The sequence below is a fragment of the Ips typographus genome, linkage group LG5, assembly GCF_016097725.1.
Source record: "Ips typographus isolate SLU linkage group LG5, UJ_Ityp_2.0, whole genome shotgun sequence".
NCBI classification, from domain to species: domain Eukaryota; kingdom Metazoa; phylum Arthropoda; class Insecta; order Coleoptera; family Curculionidae; genus Ips; species Ips typographus.
Genome location: NC_138426.1, coordinates 8,710,436 through 8,731,918, shown reverse-complemented (window position 1 = coordinate 8,731,918; position 21,483 = coordinate 8,710,436). Strand labels below are relative to the sequence as shown.

Here is a 21,483-nt window from a genome sequence, read left to right as displayed (position 1 = left end):
GCATAAATTTGATCTTAAGAACTGTGACAGATACGGAAAAAAATAATACAAAAAAGTATCTGAAATTAGTAAGAATTATGAATTTAAAAAAAAGTTAAGATACATGTAGTCTACGCTAAAGAGCTAAATATCTCAAAAACTGTAAGAACTATACAGAAAAAGCTTAAAAAAGCTTTAACCCTCTGTTACACACTGTTCACATTCTTGTTGTGGAATATAGTTTATATAGCAAACTTATTTTAAACTAAAAAATTCTAGCACAAAAATTGCGTACAGGGTGACAAAAATAGTGAACCACCGTAGTTTTCTAGTTTTCTTGTACACCTTGTATACTGGAAGAAAAAACGGTCCTGCAAACTTACGGTTTGGGAAGGGGTTAATTAGAAAGATTTTTGCTCTCATGGCAAATTTTTTGTAATTTTTACCGTTTTCGAGTAATTCGGAAGTTTGGTGCAACAAATTTATAAATCAGTTAAATTGTGATCTGAAATTTGGACACGGTTTAAAGGACAATAAAGGACGAAATCGCCTGTAAAACCCACTCGTAGTTTTTGAACACATTTTTGGAATCCTCATTAAATTTTCTATCTAATGACATAAATAAACACTACAAAATTTAGTGCAGCCAACAAGCAGCACAACTACCAGAAACACAGTATTTGTAATGTTTACTGGTCAAATTTTTCTGGTAAAGTAAATTATTCAGTTTACCGGTAATTCATCACTAGTTTTTGAGAATGTAGATTGTAACGTAATAATAGAAAAACCGATGTCCATAACCTAAAAGCATAGGCATCATGGGTCGTAAAAGTTTCCCTCAAATAGTTTTTATCGCACGTACGGCGACGGGAAACTTTCGCTTTTTCGCTTGTTTTATGGAGTCCATTTCCTGCCCCCGAGTCCGGGTCAGACAGCCAGTTTGGCCAAACAAACTTCCCACATCGTCGAATCTCAGGTGAATCTCCGGGGGTCGTTAATCCATAATGCATGAGGCACTACGTCAAAAGCGTTTCCCGGAGTAGTTCGGGGGTGCGTTCGCCGGTTCGATGTATTCAGTACAGATTTTAAGTCGTGTCGTAATAAATTAGATTCCGGGGGAAATTGTTCCGTGCTCGGCTGGGTTTTGTCCAGCTGGAACTGATGAAGCCCAGGAAGTGGTTAATCCATAATTTATAAGCGGACGATGCGGCCGGATTTCGCACGTAGGTGACTAATTTGCTTACGTGTGTATTTAACTACGTGTATATGCACATTCAAACTTTCTTGATTTACTTTACGAACTTTATGCAAAGTTAAACCGCATTAGCCCATTTGTGGGCCATGGCAAGCTGAGGATGCAAAAACCAGAAAAAGTGGCCAACTCAGTTAAAATAGAGCGAAATACAAGTTAAACGTAAAAGAGCCAATTTAGAGAGTTTGCCTCATTTGAGTCATTTCACATAACGGCATCGCTTAAAAAGTAAAGGTAGAAAAAAAGGTTTTTAATTCTTTGAAACTACAATTTTTGTAGCTAAAAGTAAATGCATTTTTGAATATTCTTGTCAAATAGTAACTGAAAATTATATAAACGAAAAGGTTAACTTACCTCAGTTACCTTATGCCCATTTAATAGTGTAAAAGCAATCTTCTTTAAATAGGTACAAATGTGAGAAAGTTTGACGATATGAAACACTACTAATTAAACCAGTGCAAAACAATGCTATAATTTAAATTAAATTATAATCATTTATGCCTTAGTAGCAGAACGCATAATATTATCTTGTTGTTGACAGGCTGGGAGATTCAATAATAACGTCCGTTACTAGCTGAAAACACTAGTTCAGACGGATGGGGGTGAGGAGTTTTGAAAGTTTTATTTAAGGATATGTACCACAACAGCAACAACGGCGCCACTTCTTCTACAATGTCAGCCAATTTCTTTCTGATATTCGATTTACGACGTCGAATCCGAGTGGAGCCTTCCTTCCCGCCCATCCGACTGCCAATAAACCTTTGTTCGTACCTGGATATTATTTTGTATTCCGACATGTTCTCCAGGCCGTCGTAAACTGGTTTTATTAAAGTTCGACTTGTTTGAAAGGTCCTTTTCTGTTATATACGGGATGGGCTTTCTCGAAACCGTTCATCCGTGCGCGCAACTTTAAAACGCGATTTCGAAGACTTGAATTGCTCTATATTGGTATATTGCATTATTCGAATGTTACGCTAATAGGTTGTCAGTCAGAATAATCCACATGCCAAAACCATTCTTATTCTTGAGTATTTGACTACCAAATTTTGTGTTATACGTTTCAGTAACAAGCATGCAATACTGCATTAATGATGTCAACAAATATTTACTCAAAAAATACTGTTTTTTATGAAATTTTAAAATGAAATAGATTGTTTTGTTGATTTCACTTGATCACCAGACTTCATCCAACAGGTCATAAATAAAATTATTCAAATTGATAATTTCAGGCAGATACGTTTATGACTTATGTGCTTTTAATGAAATTTGAAGAAATTGATGCTGAAATAAAAATAAATTATTTCACAACTTGTACGGTTTTGTTATCAAGATTAAAAAAAAAATGGATACTGAAACAACCATTTTATTAATAAAGTAAACTGTTTTTTACTGGAATTTGAAGAACTTTTCGCTGAATTAAGCTAAAAAATCAATTCAAGCAACTGAAGAGTTAAATAGAGAAAATGTGATTATCTGGACGCTCAAAGCTGTCTGTAACATTTATTTAAGATAGGGATGGTCTTAGGAGAAGAAGTGAGGTTATGAAATTTTTAGTCAAGATTAGGTTAGGTTAGAAACGTAAAAAAATTCGAAATTTATGTTTCTTTAAGAATTATGATCGTCCTGATAAATGAAATAGATTGATAATAAAATTTAAAAAATTACACATTTCCATGCATTTCTTAGTTGATTTACAAAGAAATTAATAATTAACCATTACCAACGCCATCATTAAATTTAGATTCTAACAAAGAACGCAAGGTATTGGAAGACAAACTTTACGGACTGTACAGGGTGTGTCATTAAAAATTACTAGATAAATCTTTTTCCTAATATTGATCTTAGAGTAAAGTTTCAATAACTGTAATTATATTATTTACTTTGCTCGAGTAAGTCGAAGAATTGATTAGTCCCCAATAAGCATTTAGGACACTTGTTGAATGCTTTGCATTTATTTAATCCAACTAAACGGTGTATTGCTCACTGTCATATCAAGGGTTTAAAATTACCATACTCAACCACCATGTAATTGTCAAAATAACCGAGTTATGGGCTGTTAAAGTAGAAGTTGCCAATTTCAGTCAAATCCATTGTAATCTCTGTTTTTATCACTAAATATCTAGTTTATTTGGAATTTTTACGAAACGTATAAAGTAGTCAAAAGTAAATTTCAAGGACTTTAAATTGACATGCTCAACAACACCTTGTAACTGTCAAAATAACCGAGATGGGCGATTCATATAAAAGCTGTCAATTTATTTTCTTTATTACGAAATATCTCACTAATTTGACAGACAGTTTCACTTTAAACACTATACATATAGGGTGGTTCAAAATGGATTTCAAAAGGTATGATTTAACCACCCTGTAACTGCCAATCCTAAAATGTACAAGTTTTTAAATCCATCTAGAAATCCTTATATTTTAGATTTTAACCAGTTTTTTTTAAGAAAATTTATCTGTTCAGACTTTCTTAAGAAATTGAAGCTTTTCTGTCAATTTGGGAAAAACACTAATAGTGTGTGTGTTTTTGTCGATTTTATTACTCGTACAAAATTAAAAAAAAAATAATTTTTGCTGTATACATGATTGTTATTAATAATTGGAAACTTTACTGAGTGATCATCAGTACATTCTAAGTGAGTTAACCGATGTATTTATTATTAAGGATTTGGTGTTAAGATAGGTAAATGTATAAGAATGAGGCTTTAGTTTAGTCCACTTCTGCATGATCTGCATGTTTTTTTTGCTTTATTTTAGAACCACTGTTGGGTATTTTAAAGAAGTTAAGCTAAATCTCCTATAAAGAGAAAACGTTAGTGGATTCACACTCAAGTTTCAAATGAATCAAATGATTTAAAAGAAAACTAAAGTTGGTGATATTTAGCAAAAACGTCAGACTTCAAATGTGAGGTTATGTTTTAGTGTGAAAAAAGGAAAGTTGCAATGACAAAATGTCAATTATGTGAATTATCTTACAAGACAACAAAAAAAACATAATTTTTGTTATTTTTATTTTTTTTAGTATTTCTTACCGTTTCCTGGATTCGCATACTTACACACAAATTTGTGTGTAAACTAAGTTTCACAAAAAGAACTGGGCAGAATTTATTCAGTCTTCATTATAAACGAAATTAACATTACACAGCTTCTCACTCCATTTGTGACCTCCTCAAAAAAAACCCCTCCTAACGATGTAAAACAGACTGAACCTTTCAAGGGTGGAGTAACAGAACATCGTTTGAAAAGCCTTAATGAAAAGCGCCGATTTCGTTTCTGGCCCGTTGAAATTGAAATTCCACTTTCCAATACGTTGCGATCAAAGGAACAAAATTAGAACTATTTTTAAATAGCCGGTCCTAATTAAAGTATTCCCCTTCGATTGTAAATGAGAGTTTGTAAATAATACGTCCTGTCTGGTTCAGTGGCCACAGACCGACAGAGAAAGAAGGAAATATGTGGATAAAAGTTTGCTCCGGGATTATTTTGTCCCTCCGGTTTTCGTTAGGCGCCACGAAAGTTTGGCAGGTAAATAGATAAAAACAGGGACGTTCCGGGGCTTATCTCGAGCAAATTCATCACGTTGTTTTGATGGAGGGAGGAAAAACACTTCCATAACGTATCTATGAACTTGTTATTTTCCATTCCGGTTCGCTACTCTATATTTCGGTCCTGGATGTCTGACTGTTAACTTAATAGTCGCAATTAGAGTGGAAACAACTATAGAGCACTACGAGAGCAAACCGTTCTTGAGTAGAGTGGATTGTTCCTTGAAATATTTCATTTTATCCACCAAATTGCAACACCAAATAAAGCAGACGTTCCAGTGGATTTTTACGAGGTATGCAGCCGTTTGCCGGATCTTCTGCTTGCTCCTTTATTGCTAGATAAACACGCTTCGGCTGCGATTGCTTTAAGAAGAAAATTACTTGCGGAGTGCTCTCTTTGTCCAGGATTTTCTTGGGTTTTGGAAGGCCAATAACGCAGACGAAGCCAAGTTCCTTTCTTATTGTATTGAATGATGCCGGATAAGTGTGCTGTTATTTTTATTGTGTAGTGAATCAACAGATAACTCAGGTCTACTCAATAAATAGATTACAACTAAGTAGATAAATAATTTATCTGTCTCTGAGAGAATTTGATAGCTGCTGTTTCATAACTATGACTTTTTGCACGTCATTGAATTGAACAGATACAAGTGAATGCGTGAGTGCATTTATGGAGTTGTGACAGTTCGATTAGTCGTACAATGTTTCCTTTAGTCTAAAGGTGGATAAATTCGAAGTTGGGTTAGAAGTAGTATATGTTTCTGGTTGTCTATTGGGTTGGTTTGTTGGTTAATTAATCATTTAAGTATCAATCAATTTGTGGACATCATTATTATATTTAACAGGTACTGCTCAACAAAATAATAGTATATTATTCAACGAGTATGTAATGATAGTTATTATTCACAAAGATGAAGCCATCGATCAAATGTTATTGATCGGTTTGGTACTGGACAACTTAAGAGCTATAGCAAAAATCAAAGTAAATTGAATCAAACTGATTTCGTCACTTTTCAAGGGTGTTTTGTTGTTTTGTACCTTTATGGGATTGAATTTGATTTAAAACAGAACAAAACACAGAGCTGAAACTGACGGCCAAATGTCAGAACTGTCAAAATTCCAATCTGATTTTGCTACTTTTCAATAATGTTTTGTTGTTTTGTACCTCTGTGGGAGGGAATTTGACAGTTTCCAGGGTTAAAACAAAAAACAAATGACACAACTGTAACTGACGTTCAAATGCCATAACTGTCAAAATTCCATTCATAAAGCTATAAAATACGTTTACCGTTTGTGCTGCTTATACTGATTTTACTGGATTTTAAGAGTGTTTTATGGTTTTACTGCTTTATGAAGAGAATTTTGAGAATGAATGGAATACCCATTAACAATATCCGGTATGCAGACGACACCATACTTATTGCTGAAACAATAGGAGGGTTACAGAGCTTGGTTGATCAAGTAGTGAAGAGCAGTGAGGAAGGAGGGCTTACTTTAAATATCAAAAAGACCAAATTCATGATCATTACAAAGTCAGCTCAACAACAGGAAAACCTATGGATCAACGGAGAACCAATAGAGAAAGTTAGCAAATACAAATACTTAGGAGCAACGGTTAATGAAGATAATGAGTACACCGAAGAAATTAAAGCAAGAATTGGACAGGCCAGAACCATATTTAACAAAATGAGGAATGTGTTATTCAGTAGAGATCTTAATCTACACTTTAGAGTCAGAATATTGAGATGCTATGTTTTCTCGGTGTTGCTGTACGGGATGGAATCCTGGACGTTAAAGAAAGAGATAAGCGACCGACTGGAAGCATTCGAGATGTGGTCATATAGAAGGATCTTGAGAATAAGTTGGGTGGACATGGTAACAAACGAGGAGGTACTGGGAAGAATGAGAAAAGAAAAGGAAATATTAAACACAATTAAAATAAGGAAGCTGCAATATCTGGGCCATGTGATGAGAGGAGATAAATATGTATTGTTGCAGAACATTATGCAGGGAAAGATACAGGGGAAAAGAAGCAGAGGAAGAAGACGTATCTCTTGGTTGAATAACCTGAGAGGATGGTATAACTGTAGTTCCACTGAGTTGTTTAGAGCTGCAGCATCGAAAGTGAGGATAGCCATGATGATTGCCAACCTTCTGAGAGGAGATGGCACTTAAAGAACAAGAAGAGAATTTTGACGGTTGTCATATTTAAAAATAGACGAAAATTAAGTAAGAAACAGTTTCCAGGCTTAGAACAGAACAAAAGGTACAGCTGTAACTAACTGTCAAATGTCATCTGTCAAAATATGACGTGATAATGTAAAATAGAATCTAAATATTGTGTAGAAAACTGAGCGTCATTTTTTGAGATTCACTGTGTGAATACGGACTGCTTTTTCACTTTATTTAATTTTGTTGAAAACCTAAAACTTCTTAACAAAACCAAAATAAAATATTCTTCAATCGGCGTATAATTATGGTTATTATTACTCGAACCTGAAAATTTGCTGAGTTTTCAGTGACTAAGTGAGATGCTATCCTACATTCACTGAATTCTATCACCAAAATTGCAATAAAAACCCTAAATTAGAACAAACAAACTTTCTACTAATTCTATCAGAATTAGTGCAGGAATGACAGTGATAAATTATTTCCAATTAAAACTAAAGTCATAATAAAAAAAATTAAATAAAGCCAATTAAACGAACTGAACGTCATAGTATGGCAACAAATGAAATATCATCTTGATAAAAATTTTACGGAATGACCCCAATGTAAACGGGGGCGGCACGCGTGTGAACTCGACCGCCGCACCTCAATCAGTGACTAATGAGCATACGGGGGCATAATGAGGGTCAAAACAATAGAATGTCGCCGGTGAGTCATCCCCCTACCCCTAAAGTGCGGGGTGGCGCCGCTGTACGCTTGACTCAGACCAAATAAATAGGTGAGTAATACGTGAGGGGGGTGTTAAAAGGGCTTTTCCGCATACTCAGGTGATGGTTTCCGTGATATAAAGTGGTTCATCACCCTCTGTCGTTGTTTATGTTTTGAGTGCTGATTACTCATCACGTTATTTCCAATATTACCGTACAAGAAAAGTTGCTTAACAAAAGTTTAGGATTTTTAATGAATGCAACTGAATTTAATCAGCCAATCAGTTTTTTACATATTTTCTCTAGAATCAGGATTGGTAAATGATTTTGAACCAAAATGATCCTTTCATAGATACAAAATACACGCAGAAACTGTATTTAAAATTTCATACTGCGTCACATAAACTATCACTTAAACTCCTAATAAAATAAATATTGTTATACAGCATCTTTAGGTCTTTAAATAGCCGTTGAAATGCTAAATATAATGACAGGGAATAAACAGGGTGTCTAGTTTAAAATATTTGAGTTACGTAAATAAAGGCTTTTTACAGTAAACGTTATTTTTCCATGATGCAAACACATTGTATATGTATAACATCGTTTTCGTCTTCTCATCGTTTTTCATTCGAAATTTTTTTAATGACATTTACTGTTGTCAAGATATGAACTGACAAGTAATGTTAATCAATGGACTTTTGCGTGTCCAGCAAAAGCAATTATTGCGAATACTAGGTCATCCTATTTATTCCACTAAAATATTAATTTTAGTCTATTCCCATCTGGGTTACGAGGTTGCAATTAAACCTCATTCTAGAGATTTTATGAGAAAAAGAGTTTCTTCCTCACGTTCGGTTTTCTAAGGTAGGAAGTGTGGACAGTTGTGGACAAATGAAAGTTTTAAGTTAATCAACTTCTTGCCATTATCCATAAAAACAAAATCCATTATCCAAAAAAAAAAAAAATGTGAGTTAAAAGGATAATACCTCCTAAGCGGATGGGAGTGGTGGTACGTCATCGACATCAATGACACTCAACATCCCCGAAATTCCTGCTGAATTGACGATCGCCGTAGGAAAAGTAGGATTTCAGGTGAGACGGTGGTTGCAATCGGTTGACTTCGGCCTGGTTCGTAGTGGAGTTTCCACCCTCAACCGGCCAGAAAGTGTGGCGTCAGTACGCGACCTGCGAACGTTGGGGGTTGGTTTGACGTCCCCCATTCTGGACGAATTACGCCCGGCACGTTTCGTGTGAACTAAACTTGCGAGATTTGTGCCAGTTTGATTTTTTTTTGCAAGTGCACGACCATTATGTTTAGAGTGGTGTTGTTGACGGTGATTGGATTGATTGGAATCGGATGTCAGACTATTAACAGCGACGCGGATGATGGAAATGATCAGGATGACACAGGTATTATTACTTCTGAAAAATCAGTCAGAAATCACGATTAGCAAAAAACTGTAAATAACTGTTGAATAGTAAAATTTTCTTATGGTATAGCAAAAGTATTTAATTACAAGAAGTTTTAGTATTATTTCTTATTAGAGCTCTCAGTAAGTAAGTTTTACTTCAATAAAAGCCAGAAGACTTTTGTGAATTTTTAAATTGACATAATCAATAAAATCCGGAGCATTCATATTACTTACTTAATAAGAAATTATAAATTAGGAAATGTCAGCAAGGAAAATAACATATTTTGTACATACAAGCAACTAGTTTTTTTCGAGCAGTTAGTAAATATCAAAAAGCAAATAACTAAATGTTTTTTGCTTAACTTGAAATTTGAAAATAATGAATTTTAATTTTGCAAAATGTTAAAAAGATTTTTTCTCCTAGTAGGTTAAATCAAAAATTAACAAATTTGTTACTAACCATCTTATTAATTCTTAATATTAATATTGGGACATTGATTTTTTGTTTAATGTACTCCTTTGCCTTGATGGACTAGTGTGATTTTTTATTTTGGGTTATTGCAATTTTTATTTTGTTAAGTAGTTGTGACATTATTTTAAAAAGCCTTGAAGAATCATTTTACAAGGTTAGTGGTGATTTTTTTGCACTAGTCAATTCCCTCAAAATTTTATAAGGAATCACTAAGGCAAAATTTAATTTTGATTTTTAATACAGGGTGGTCCAGTTTTAAATGTCAATAATTCACCATTCGATAGCCCATCAAAAAATAAGTTAACATAAATTATGTCATCTTTCTGAAAAAGGCTTCCTAAGGAAAATACAGTTCTTCAAATTTCAGTTTAAAAAATCGTTTTTTTTGTCCTAACTGTTAGACCGTTGAATCAAATTTGAAACAAGCACTCTAGAAATTAATACTCATTATGAATGACGTTTGCCAAAATTCTCCAGAAGCGTAGATACAGGAAGATGGTTTTCATATTTTTGCCTTATTTTCTAGGTCTTTGGATATTTTTCAAAAATTACAGTTTCTTTTAAATTTATTGTTCACGATGAAAAATTAATTATATCGTATACAATTCTAATTTAATACTTCGTTTACGAGATAATTCACTTATTACGTTCAAAGACCCAAAACTAACCCAACCCAACATTAAAATTGTCTTGGAAACGAAAAATTGACTTAAGAAGCTTAAAAAATTTTATTGTAGCCAGTTTTCATAGTTTCCAAATAAACTGAAATACTTTAGTTTTGAAAATTGATTTAGAAAAGATAAAAATTGATTTCAGAAGCTTTGTGTTTCTAACCAGTTTTCATACAAATCGAGAGACTTTAATATTCAAAATTGACTTGTTTACATAAAAAACCACTCTTTCTAGAATTTTTTATTACAAATTCATACATTTAAACCTTAAAAATTGACTTGGACACCAAAAAGTGACATCAGAAACGTAAAATTTGCATTTGAAGTAAGTTTTCAAATTTCAATATTTTAGTCTTGAAAATAGTCTTAGATACAGTACATTGACATTAGATTCATAAAAATTGTCTTGAAAACTAACTTTTCGTTGCTTTTCATTTTCTTAGAATTCTGGACTATTTTTAGTATTTCAAAACTGCTTTCAGCTTGGAAAATCGAAGTTATTGACACAGCAAACGTAAAAAAACAATTTTTACATTCTCCATAGACTAAAAATGTCATTATAAGCTTTTTTACTATTAAATCGACTTCTAGACACCTCAGTGCGAAAAATTCAAGTATTCTTAAAAATCTAGACTGTTTTTAGTGCTTTAAGATGCTTCAAGACTATCTTTTGACTTATCAGGCCTAAAAGCCAGTTTGTACACTATCCATAGTCTTGAAAATGTCATTTCAAGCTTAGCTTCTTTACTATTAAATTTCTACACTCATAGGTGCAATAAATTGTAGTATCTCTAAGAAATTCAGACTGTTTTTAGTGCTTTTTAAGACTGAAAAATCGAGTTTAAGACTATTTCCAAAAGTCAAGTTTCTTCAGTAATTAAAGTAAAAAAATTTGGTACCAAATGCTACGATATTAGTCTTGAGAAGTAAAATAGTCCGAAAATTTAATTTGCTTGTAGTCTTGTTTCAATAAATTGAGTTGTACACCAATTAAAGTCCTGAAAATAGACTTTAGTTCTAGCCTTAAAAATCTACTTTTAGATTATTTTTAGTAGCAAAAAATGAGTTTCATGTACAATACAATCTTTGTCTTGATTTCCGGACTGTTTTTAGTTTTTACCAGGAAGGCAGTCTGAGAAAACGAATTATAAAGCTATTCCTAGTAGTTAATAGCAAATTTGTAGACTATTCAGTACAAATTTGGACTCTCACAAGTCTTGAATGTTCAGTTTTACATTATAAAACGATTTTTTAAATTGAAATTTGGTGGGCTGTATCTTAGGAAACGTTTTTCAGAAAAATTACATAATGCAAGTCAACTTATTTTTTGATTGACTATCGAATGGTGAATTATTGACACTTAAAACTGGACCACCCTGTATAATCAAAGCCTTTTATAAATGTGTAAAATTCTCTTTCTTTTCAAACTGCCAAATTTTTCAAAAAACTCTACCCACATTTGTTATTTACCTGATTCGTCTTTGGAAAGTTACTAGATATATTAATTCTTACAAAGATCACGAAATATTTGCATATACAGCGTGATATAATCAATTTTCTTAATTACAATGGGCCGCTATTGCTATCGGTCAATTTACACAAAAGTTATCAAGTTTGATGCAAAGTCAAGATCTATACCTTAATTTCATTTTTTTTAATATTACGGACCTGGATTTATTTTTTATTATTTATCGCAATGCTGCCTGAGTAAAACTGTAAAACTATCAAGCAATTTTGAGAAAATATAACATATTCAATGCCAATTTATTATCTGGAAACATATTCCCAAAGTGACAATTTGCCAAGTCAAGTACGCGACACTAAATTAACGAAAATGGCTGAACAAAAAAACATAGTGTGAACCAACCTTTTAACCAAACCCAACATCTGCATAAATGAAAACCTAATATACACAAACCGAAAGTGATAAGACAGCTGAATAACGAACGCGATAAGGTGGATCGCGTGCAGAGCTATTCGGAGCGTGACCGAACAGCTCCATAAAGCAAAAATTTGAAACGTTGCCAAATAGAGCGCGGCTAAACAGCCGGTAATTATGTTCTTTTGGTTTATGTGTTATAGACACCACCCCCTAACAATGCATTAATTCAAGTTAGTGAGTCATTGTATTGTTTTTTTTAATTGAACTTAATATGTCTCAAATGGTGTGAGAGTTATTCCAAGAAAGTGCTTAAAATGTTGTTTATTTAGATGCAGATTAGAACTCTGAGAAATCAAATAATTGTGCTTTAAAAGTGTGTAGTAAAAGAGAATGTTTGAAATTATTCTAGACTTCAAAAGCTTCAGCAATGATCAGTTCAGATACTGCTAATTAATATGACGCGAATTATTAATGCCCACATATTTTTGTTTTAATCTGACATTTAACTTATTAATTTGTTAAGCATATAAGTCGTACAAATTTTACTTTGAAAACGTATTAAAAATACTTGATTAGCAGACTTTTGGTTGGACTGACAAACAAATTCGTATCTCCCAGAATAGTGAAAAGCTAAGCAAAATTAAGTTTCAGGTAAATTTCTTGTTCAAATTTCCTCTAATGTGAACACCTTTACTCAACACAATATATATTTTTGTTCCAGTTCTTGTGTTAAATAAGTATTTAATACATTTGATTACGACTAGCATGGTAATGATCCATTACACAGCTTTTTTTGAGTTACGTAATGATCTATTTTACCACACTAGATTTTCAGTTTTGTTACCACAATTCGCCACGTTGCCATTTTAACCTTAATTTCTGACAGAAGCTACAACAATTTAACTGTCTTTTGACAACTTAAATTTAAGTCAGTTTAGGTGCAGTTTCTGAGATATTTACAGTAAAATTAAGAATGGTTGCAACCACATTACAACAAATGCTATCTGATGTATTAATAACGTATAATTACAGCCTACATGTGTGAATAATATTATAATTCAGGTGTGGTAACTGATGCTATATCGGGGAAGCTCCCCACGTAGCCAGTCACATTTCGTGTGATATACGACTGTTATTCCATATAATAATATTATCTAAATGGATGTCTGGATACCATCTTGTAATACAATACGCTGACCAGATTGTCAATTAGCCGGGGTTGTGGCTTGGATTGATAAAGGGAGAGCCACTCGGATGATTTATCGTTGATCGTTTGATTCTCCGTTCTCTTATCTCCAACTAGTTCCTATTTCTAGGTGAACCTAAAATGATCCATAAAATAGTTTAGAAACTAAACCTGTTCTTCCACATGTTGTGTTTAACAGAAGAAATGAATAGTATCATTGAAGAATCTCCAAAGTAATATAACATCTGTTTTGAATTTCTATTTAGCCTTAATATAGTCAATTAAAAAAATTTTTCCAAATTAATATTGGTGTAAAAAGTTCTATTTACTGCTTACCAATAATAATTGTGATTGTGATTAATAAATAAACATAATAAAATACCCAATTTATGTAATATCACCATTTTAGGCAACTTTCAATATATTTGTTTCTATCGAAAATATTTTGTACAAAGCAGATTATTTCTCGCTTACATTTTTTGAATAATCTTTTTTAATAGTATTGCTATCAGAATAACTTTGCAAAAACGTTTTTGCAGAGTAATAATACAATTTGTAAGCATAAAATGTTCGTATTGGAAAAGTATTATTTCAGATTACTGAACACGGAACCGGCTAAAATAGGGTGGAATATTTAGTTACCGTTTTATTAAATAATAAATACTGTCGTTAACTAGTTAAAAATCAAACCATTACTTTTGTTAACATTCACTAGACTTTTACCTAAAAAATAAGGTTTGTAACCCAACTAAATAGTTTGGCTGTAATATTTTTTCAGAACCCACTTTCAAAGCGATGAGGGTGGGGAGTTATGTAACTCGTCTAATATTTTTGGACTGTACGGAGCTCGTCACTTTATCGATTTACGTGATCATTTTTGTGATCAGCCAGTAGGCTACTACCAGTCACCATCCAAAATCAGGCTCGTAACCCAACCAGTTTAAACGTAGTGAACTTTTAAAAAAAGTGTTTGACTTTTTACAACTTTTATTTAAATTAAAGCAGCGTATCTAAATAAATTTCCGCTTGGTAGGCTTATAATTCCCTACTAACAATGACAAACGAATGAACTTCACATAGGTGGCGTCTCTTCCTTAAAAGTCACCGAAACACAAAACAATCGTTCGACTGTAAATAAGTAAGTTCCAAGTAAGGGGAAAGTATAGAGTTCCCGTATCCCGGGAAGCAGCAAACTTTTCACTCGGAAAAGGAATTAAGGTATCAGCAACAAAACCCTAAATGGGCAGGCGTAACTATGTTTACCAACAGTACAAAATATTAATTATTATGGAAGTTTTCCAAGTTTAACAACCGCTCCTTGTTTAAAACGGTTATACGTAATCAGACCGAGTTTTTCCCCAATTTGTAAAAGTTGCCTTATTTACATTTACATGGAAACCCCTTTGGTGAATTATGCTAAGTTTTTCCTGTATCGGACCTTCTTTATAACGAAATATCGTTATTTGTCCGTGGCTTTGACCTTTAGGGCAATTTTATGCATAACATTCAAGTGGGTATGTTTCGTAACAGTTTTTCCTAAAGGTAGTCCAGATTAAATGGATGGGAGGTTTAAGGTATAAATAATCCAAAAAATTTTTATTCGCCTTAGGGAGTTGAAAACACCAACTTTTTGGACGTTTTTAGGTAAAAGACAACATTTTCCGGGGACTGTTGTTGACAGGTGTAAATCTGTCAATGTAATTTAAAATGTCACAATCACGTGACCTGCTTTTAGACTTTCAGCTTTTCTGTTTGATCTGTAGATTGTTGTAAAAGTCAGAGTTGTATTTTTTATTTAAGAATAACAGTAATAACAGTACGTTTTTAGAACTTAAAACCTACTTTAAGTAAAAAGTTGAGTACAAATAGTTATTAGGATCAAAACAGTAGATTTTCTTACTTGGTGAAGCTGTTTTCATTGACAGCTTTGACTTAGTCTTCAAGATATTTGCAAAGTTCTCATTTCACGCCAAATACCATTTTAAAGAGTTTCCAACAACACATTACAATATTTTCCCAAAATTGGCAACTAGAGCTAAATTTTTAAGGAATATTTAAAGTCCATCATCATTAATTTCTGGACTAATTCCATTTAGATGCTGGAAACGTGAAGATATTTTATCAAAGACAAAAACCAAGTGAAATTTAATGCTCCAAAATGTCCTAGACGTAGCGTCACTGAAAACGTCGCTGAAAATATAACAGATTACCGTCATTATTAGCTATCAGAGGCCATAAATTGGAGTTTTCGGAGAGGTGGGACATTAACTAAACGGCCCTATACTTCAAAGAGACGCCATCGTGAATTTTCGTTTGAAAAAATCGATTTGCCCCCAAAGTAAACGTCTCGTTTATATGGAAAACAGTCTCAGTTTTCTCCGTTTTAGTTAAGCTACTTGTTTTTAACTGCGAGGTCCGGATTAGACTCTCGGTCCGCTCGGTTAAAACTTTTTATTCCCCGACGTTTCGAGACTTTGCTACTTCTTTAAGGTTTCCTGAGTGAATCCCTTACGTTTTAAGCGACCTCTAGAGGCTCGCCTGTATTTTTTATTACCGTAGGAGCGCCATTGTATCCAATTAAATATTCTCCGGGAAGGAAATCAAAGTTCGGAGTCGTGGGAAGTTTTTAAGCCCAGATTAGAGCCAACGTCGCAGGTAGGGTGACGTTCGCAAGAGGTTTGGGCAACTGCCGTCAGGAACTTATGAACCCTTTTGATGAATATTTCGCCGACTTCGTTAATAATTTGTGTATAGCTTGAAAAGCAGGAATTCCAGTTTGTTCGTAGAAATTCCGTTGTAACAGGACTAATGACACTGGCCGCTTGTTTATGCGATCAAAGTGAAAGTTTATGCTTTATGGAAACCTGTTGTGTTTCTAAACTTCTGGATTATAGATTAATTGCTATTAGTTATTAAACAAAAGTTGTTGTTTTACAGGATTTTACATATTTTGGCTTTTCTAGGGCAAAATACCTGCGGCATATTTCACCTATTTTCGATGGGTTTATTTTACATGTTTCAGGGAAACTACTCCATGTTCTCTTTAGTGGATTTCAAGATGCTGACCTAATTCCAACTCATACTAAACATCAAAACGGTTTATATATTTCATGTAATTCACAAGGTTTTTAGAAAATGATTAGTTAATGTTTGTATTTTTGTTTCCCTGGTCTTCTCAACATCTTCAGATTATATTAATATAACCATATATTTTATGGAAATTAATAATATCGTCTTCAGTTGTTCCAATCATCTTGCTCCAAAAGTACCAACCAAGGAGTTTTAGTGTCTGATAAACAAAGTTTTAAAAAAATTATAACAATTTGCTTTTATTTAAGAAAAGTTTTAGTCGTAATTGGCGCATAAGGTAACCAAATGTAAACTTTGCTAGTATTCCTAGTTCAAAAAGAAACAAAATTAAATTGTAATCTTGGTACAAAGTCACAAAAGATAATGTAAATTTAGAAAATATGGTTTTCACCTCTTTGACAGCGTTGAGGGGGAATCTCATCAAAAATCTTCCGTTAATTTCTTTTGAGCTTATATTTTATGAAAACAGCCGCCTAATTGGCTACCGCTGCCAAGACAATTTCGTTTTTGAGAGTCTGACGCCTTCGAAAAACTAATTCGGTTATATTTTGCACCCAAAACGCCACAGCAAAAATTCTTCGCAAGAGGAAATTAAACATTTACCTGTCTGGGGGAATTGCAAATTATCATTCTATCAACGCCGAGCTAACGCTTCAATTTCATGCTTACTATCTAGATGCCCATTTAGGTTACGGACTGTCACATGTTGGCATCAACTCGACAGAAGCATGGGAGTGGCATTTTGTCAGCCCCAATATGTATTAATCCTATTAGCCAAAAAATACTACTTTATTAATTAATCCAACCTTAGGATTACCGTTATAAATAATTCAAACTTGTAAAAAACGGTGGGAAATAAATAGTTTATGTCAAAATAGAATTAAAAGCCTCAAAATCCTCTCTGCAGCTCGGTTATTGTAATAAGCACTTTTTTTACACCTTTATAAATTACATATTATCTAATAAAACAACATTTTGTCCAGAACCAGAATTACTTTCCCATATAAAGAAAAAAATATTAAAAAATCAACATCACCCATGACTGACACATAATAAAGCGATTAAGGCCAGGAGTTTACGAACTAACTTAATTTCAGTAATTTTGACATACATTTGTTTTGTAGCAGCGGACACTAAAAATGGCATTTTATGTATATTTTATCTACTTAATAGCATTTACAATATTTGTTTATGATCTGCTGAAACTAAAACACTAATAATTATAAAAGGCACTATAAATAAATTGTCATTGCTCAAGCTCCATGCAACTTTTCTTATATTACTCAAAACGTACGTGCACTTTAGTTTTGCGGAACAAAGTATAAAAACCAACGATCTACGACGTTATTTACCGTTAGCAGTACAAATCGCATTTTAAACGTTTTCTTAAACTGGCTAATTGCACTTTATGAGGCATTAGTGTCACGATTAAAAGCCGGAAAACTGCTAGAGCAGGACCGTTACTTTTGCTGGCGGTCGTGCTCCGGCCAATTGTTTGGATTTTTAAACGGTTTCACCGGGTCTCAACTTGTCCTTATTGTTTCGAGCTGTTTATGACAACTTTGCGTTTTCTGCAAACAAGCAAAAAATTGCGACTTCTAAACATTATTGAAATTACTGTGTTCTAAAAGTATTTGCTTGTCTGATTACTAAAAATGTAATAACTTAGTGGAAGTTTCTTATATGCTTTGACTGATTTTGCCGACTCGTTTTTAATCCATTAGTGCAAAGGCACAACAAATTTTCTACATTACTCTTGCATAATGAGTAAAAGGGATTTGTCATTACACGTAATGTGTATCAGAGGTTGTTTGTGGAAAAAAATGAGTTTTAGACTGCAACAAATGATCAGAACAATAAAGTTAATGGACAAAGTCTATACTTTTTAATAGGTTTCACTGCAATTATTAGTACAATGTAAAAATATTTCAGTTTTTCCATGATAAATTACTCTGTTATTTCAATTATTGTATTCACGAGTTGAACAATGTTAAATCAACATTGGATTTTATCTATTTAATTTTTAGTTTAATCATTATTTTAGCTTTACTGGTAATATACACCGCTTTGACTGGATTTCTATTTACGGTTTTATTAGTAACTCTGTGGTTTTTCACTACTCGGTGTTTCCACCATTGATTTTGCAAGCGGTTTACCACATTTGGAAACAACCGATAAAATAACATTTTCCGCAGCGTTTTAGTAAACATTGCTTAAAACAACGTAGTTTTGATGAAGATATTGTATTGTGTATCCAAAAGTATACGTTACCCTGATGATTTAGTATTTTACTAGAAAATTCTCAGAAGTTTATTTTTGGACAAGAATTTTATGAGAATTTAAGAAAATGCTGAAGAAAAACTAATAAGTAACGTCAAAAGCAACAATTCAGACTAATTGGAAATTATAAAATGCCAAGTAGATGTGTTTCTTGGAGGAATCACACTGTAAGTAGTCTTTACAGCTCCATGGAGCCAAACTTGACAGTTCTGACGTTAAAGAACACTTTTGTACTTTTCTTTCGTCACGTGACAGCTGTCATAACTTCAGGTTACTGGTGAACCCGTTTCAATAGTTATGACCGCTGTCACGTGACGAAAGAAAAGTACAAAAGTTACTAAAAGTAAAAATTACTTAAGTTTAACGTTCAATAGTCAATAATCAAGTCCAATTTGACAGTTAGGATGTTAAGGAACACTTTAATACTTTGGTTGCGTCACTTTCCAGCTGCGATAACTGTTAAAACTCACTCACCAGTTACCTGATATAAAATGTCAAATGGATGTGTTTCTTTGAGGAATTGCATTGTAAGTCGTGTTTACAGCTCCATGAAGCCTAATTTGTCAGTTCTGATGATAGACACACTTTGATTCTTACTACTTAACATCACAACTTTCTTGCTTAATAGAACTATAATTACAATGTGCAGTGTGATTTATCCAAGCAGTAGAAACTATTTCGAATTGATAATTTTACGTCAAAGCTGCGTGATTTTTGACAGCTAACATGTGACGTAAAACACATGTCAAAGTATCTATTAATGTCACAACTGTTAAATTTAACTCTATAGAGCTATAAATACAACTTGCAATGCGATCAATATCAAATAAGTACAACTAATTCATACCTATTCCAGTTGTATGTTAGCGTTGACAGTTGACATCAGATGACGTAAGAAATATATTAACATGTCACTTACTCTCACAAAGGTCAAATTTGGGTTTCTATTGAGGTGTAAATACAAGGTACATACACTGTAATATAAGGTGTCATAACTGTCAAATTTAAACTCAAACAATTTAACTCCACAGAGCTACGATAATAATTTGCGGCGTGATTCATTAAAAAACTACGACTCTTGGATATTTTACAGTTTAGCGGCACTGTCTAATGAGTTTTGACAGCTGTCAGATCATTAAACGTCATAGTTACTTCAGTTTGTCAAAGTGGTCCACGTTTTTCCAACCACCCAAATTAAAAACTTCTTGAGCTTTTCGACGTTGCCAAAATGACTGAATCAGGAGTTTTGACATTCGCTCTTTTTAATTAAAATTGAACACAATATTTCAAATTTTATGTCTTGATTATGGTAAAAAGCTAGCCTAAGAGAATATTCTCACTAAATTACTGAGAATTTAACAAAGAAGACATATTCAAAATTCTGAGAACGTTTGAAAAATAATCTAAATCTAAAAATCTTTGCCAAAAAATTACCTTTGGCCATTTCTAGTTACAAAACAAGCATGAATGTTAGAAATTGGTATTTTAAAGAAAATCCGAAAAAAAAACTGGTTTAGTTTACTTGCATTTGTAGATGTCAGACCCCGCTTGGTAAATTCCAAACTTACCGCATAACAAATCAACTATCCGAGACTTCGTTACACTTTTTCCCGTACAAAAAGCGGATCCTTTCACGTAAACATCCCTTAACTTAAAGCCGTATTTACATACATCGCCGGTATCGTATCAGCGAGATGTCACATCCACAGACGAAACTTTCAAACCGGTTTCCGATATAGATGTTTGCTTTGATCGCACGTGCGGGTTCAAGTCTGATTGGATTCGCCATGGGAGTCATCTAATTCGACCTGTTTAGAATTTGACTGTTGCCAGGATGTCCAATCTGGGAGCGGAAAAGTGCACGACAAGGTCTTGTTATACAATGCAAACCCTTTGATGTTGTAAGATATCTCCTAAGGCGGAGAGATGAATCTGTTTCGCTGTTGCATCTGCCCTTTGTTTTGAAGGAGGAGTTCTTCCAGTCTCGGAAATAATTAACAACGTCTTCTCGAGGATCGTAGTCAGGCGCGATTTTTTTTTAGAACGCTGTAATTAGGTTAGTTTTAGCCGAGGTAAGGCATTTTCCGTGTATAAAGAAGAAAAATGGGATATACGACAACAAAGCCCAATTATTTTAAGAGCGTCAGAAAGCGATTTTGTCGCATTAAATATTCCTCAACCCGTCTGTCGAACGCCGGTCATTAATCAGGTTTAATGTAACGACAGGCCATAAAATTCAATATTAAATCCATCCAGGACCGGGCGTTTTATTTATCTGATTGGGACAATTCGGAAACGTATTCATACTAGCAAATTTATATGCCGGGAATGCTCTTTGATACAGATGCTTATCTCATTCAAAATTCACGATGTTTGCCTGTTTAACAGTATTTTTGAGACCGTTAAAAATTTAAAATATTAATATTGGAATTGATAAATTTGTCCCGATAGCTCTAGGCATGTTAATTGATTGTGTTCCTCATTGTTTTTTCACTCTTTACCACAAATTTTCCGCACCTTTATATACAAGTGTTTGTGCGTGTTATAAATCATCTACACATTTTAAATAATTTGTCAAAAATTGTTTACCTTTCATAGGAAATTAATCATTTATTCCTTCTTGCCTGACATGTAAAATTAAGGACATAATAATTGCAATATCATTCAGTGTCCCTTAGGCTAGAGCCATTTGCTTTATCCAGTCCCGTAAGTTGTAGCTGCAAAACTGTCAGTTTGAGCAAACTTTAGCATAACTGAGATGATAAATTTTCAATAAAACTTCGGCACATATCACTGGTAGTGACGTCAATAGCTATTTAAATGTTGACTTTCAAT

At 33.4% G+C, this 21,483-nt stretch overlaps 1 protein-coding gene across 1 annotated transcript in view; it reads left to right on the top strand.

Moving 5' to 3' along the window:
- The first annotated feature begins 8,813 nt into the window (after window positions 1-8,813).
- Window positions 8,814-21,483, top strand: part of LOC145729096 (protein turtle homolog A-like) — a 132,664-nt gene continuing 119,994 nt past the window's right edge. Inside the window, exon 1 of the mRNA XM_081979712.1 lies at window positions 8,814-9,065. Within this exon, the coding sequence (XP_081835838.1) occupies window positions 8,966-9,065 (100 nt within the window). The 5' untranslated portion in view covers window positions 8,814-8,965. The remainder of the gene's footprint in view (window positions 9,066-21,483) is intronic.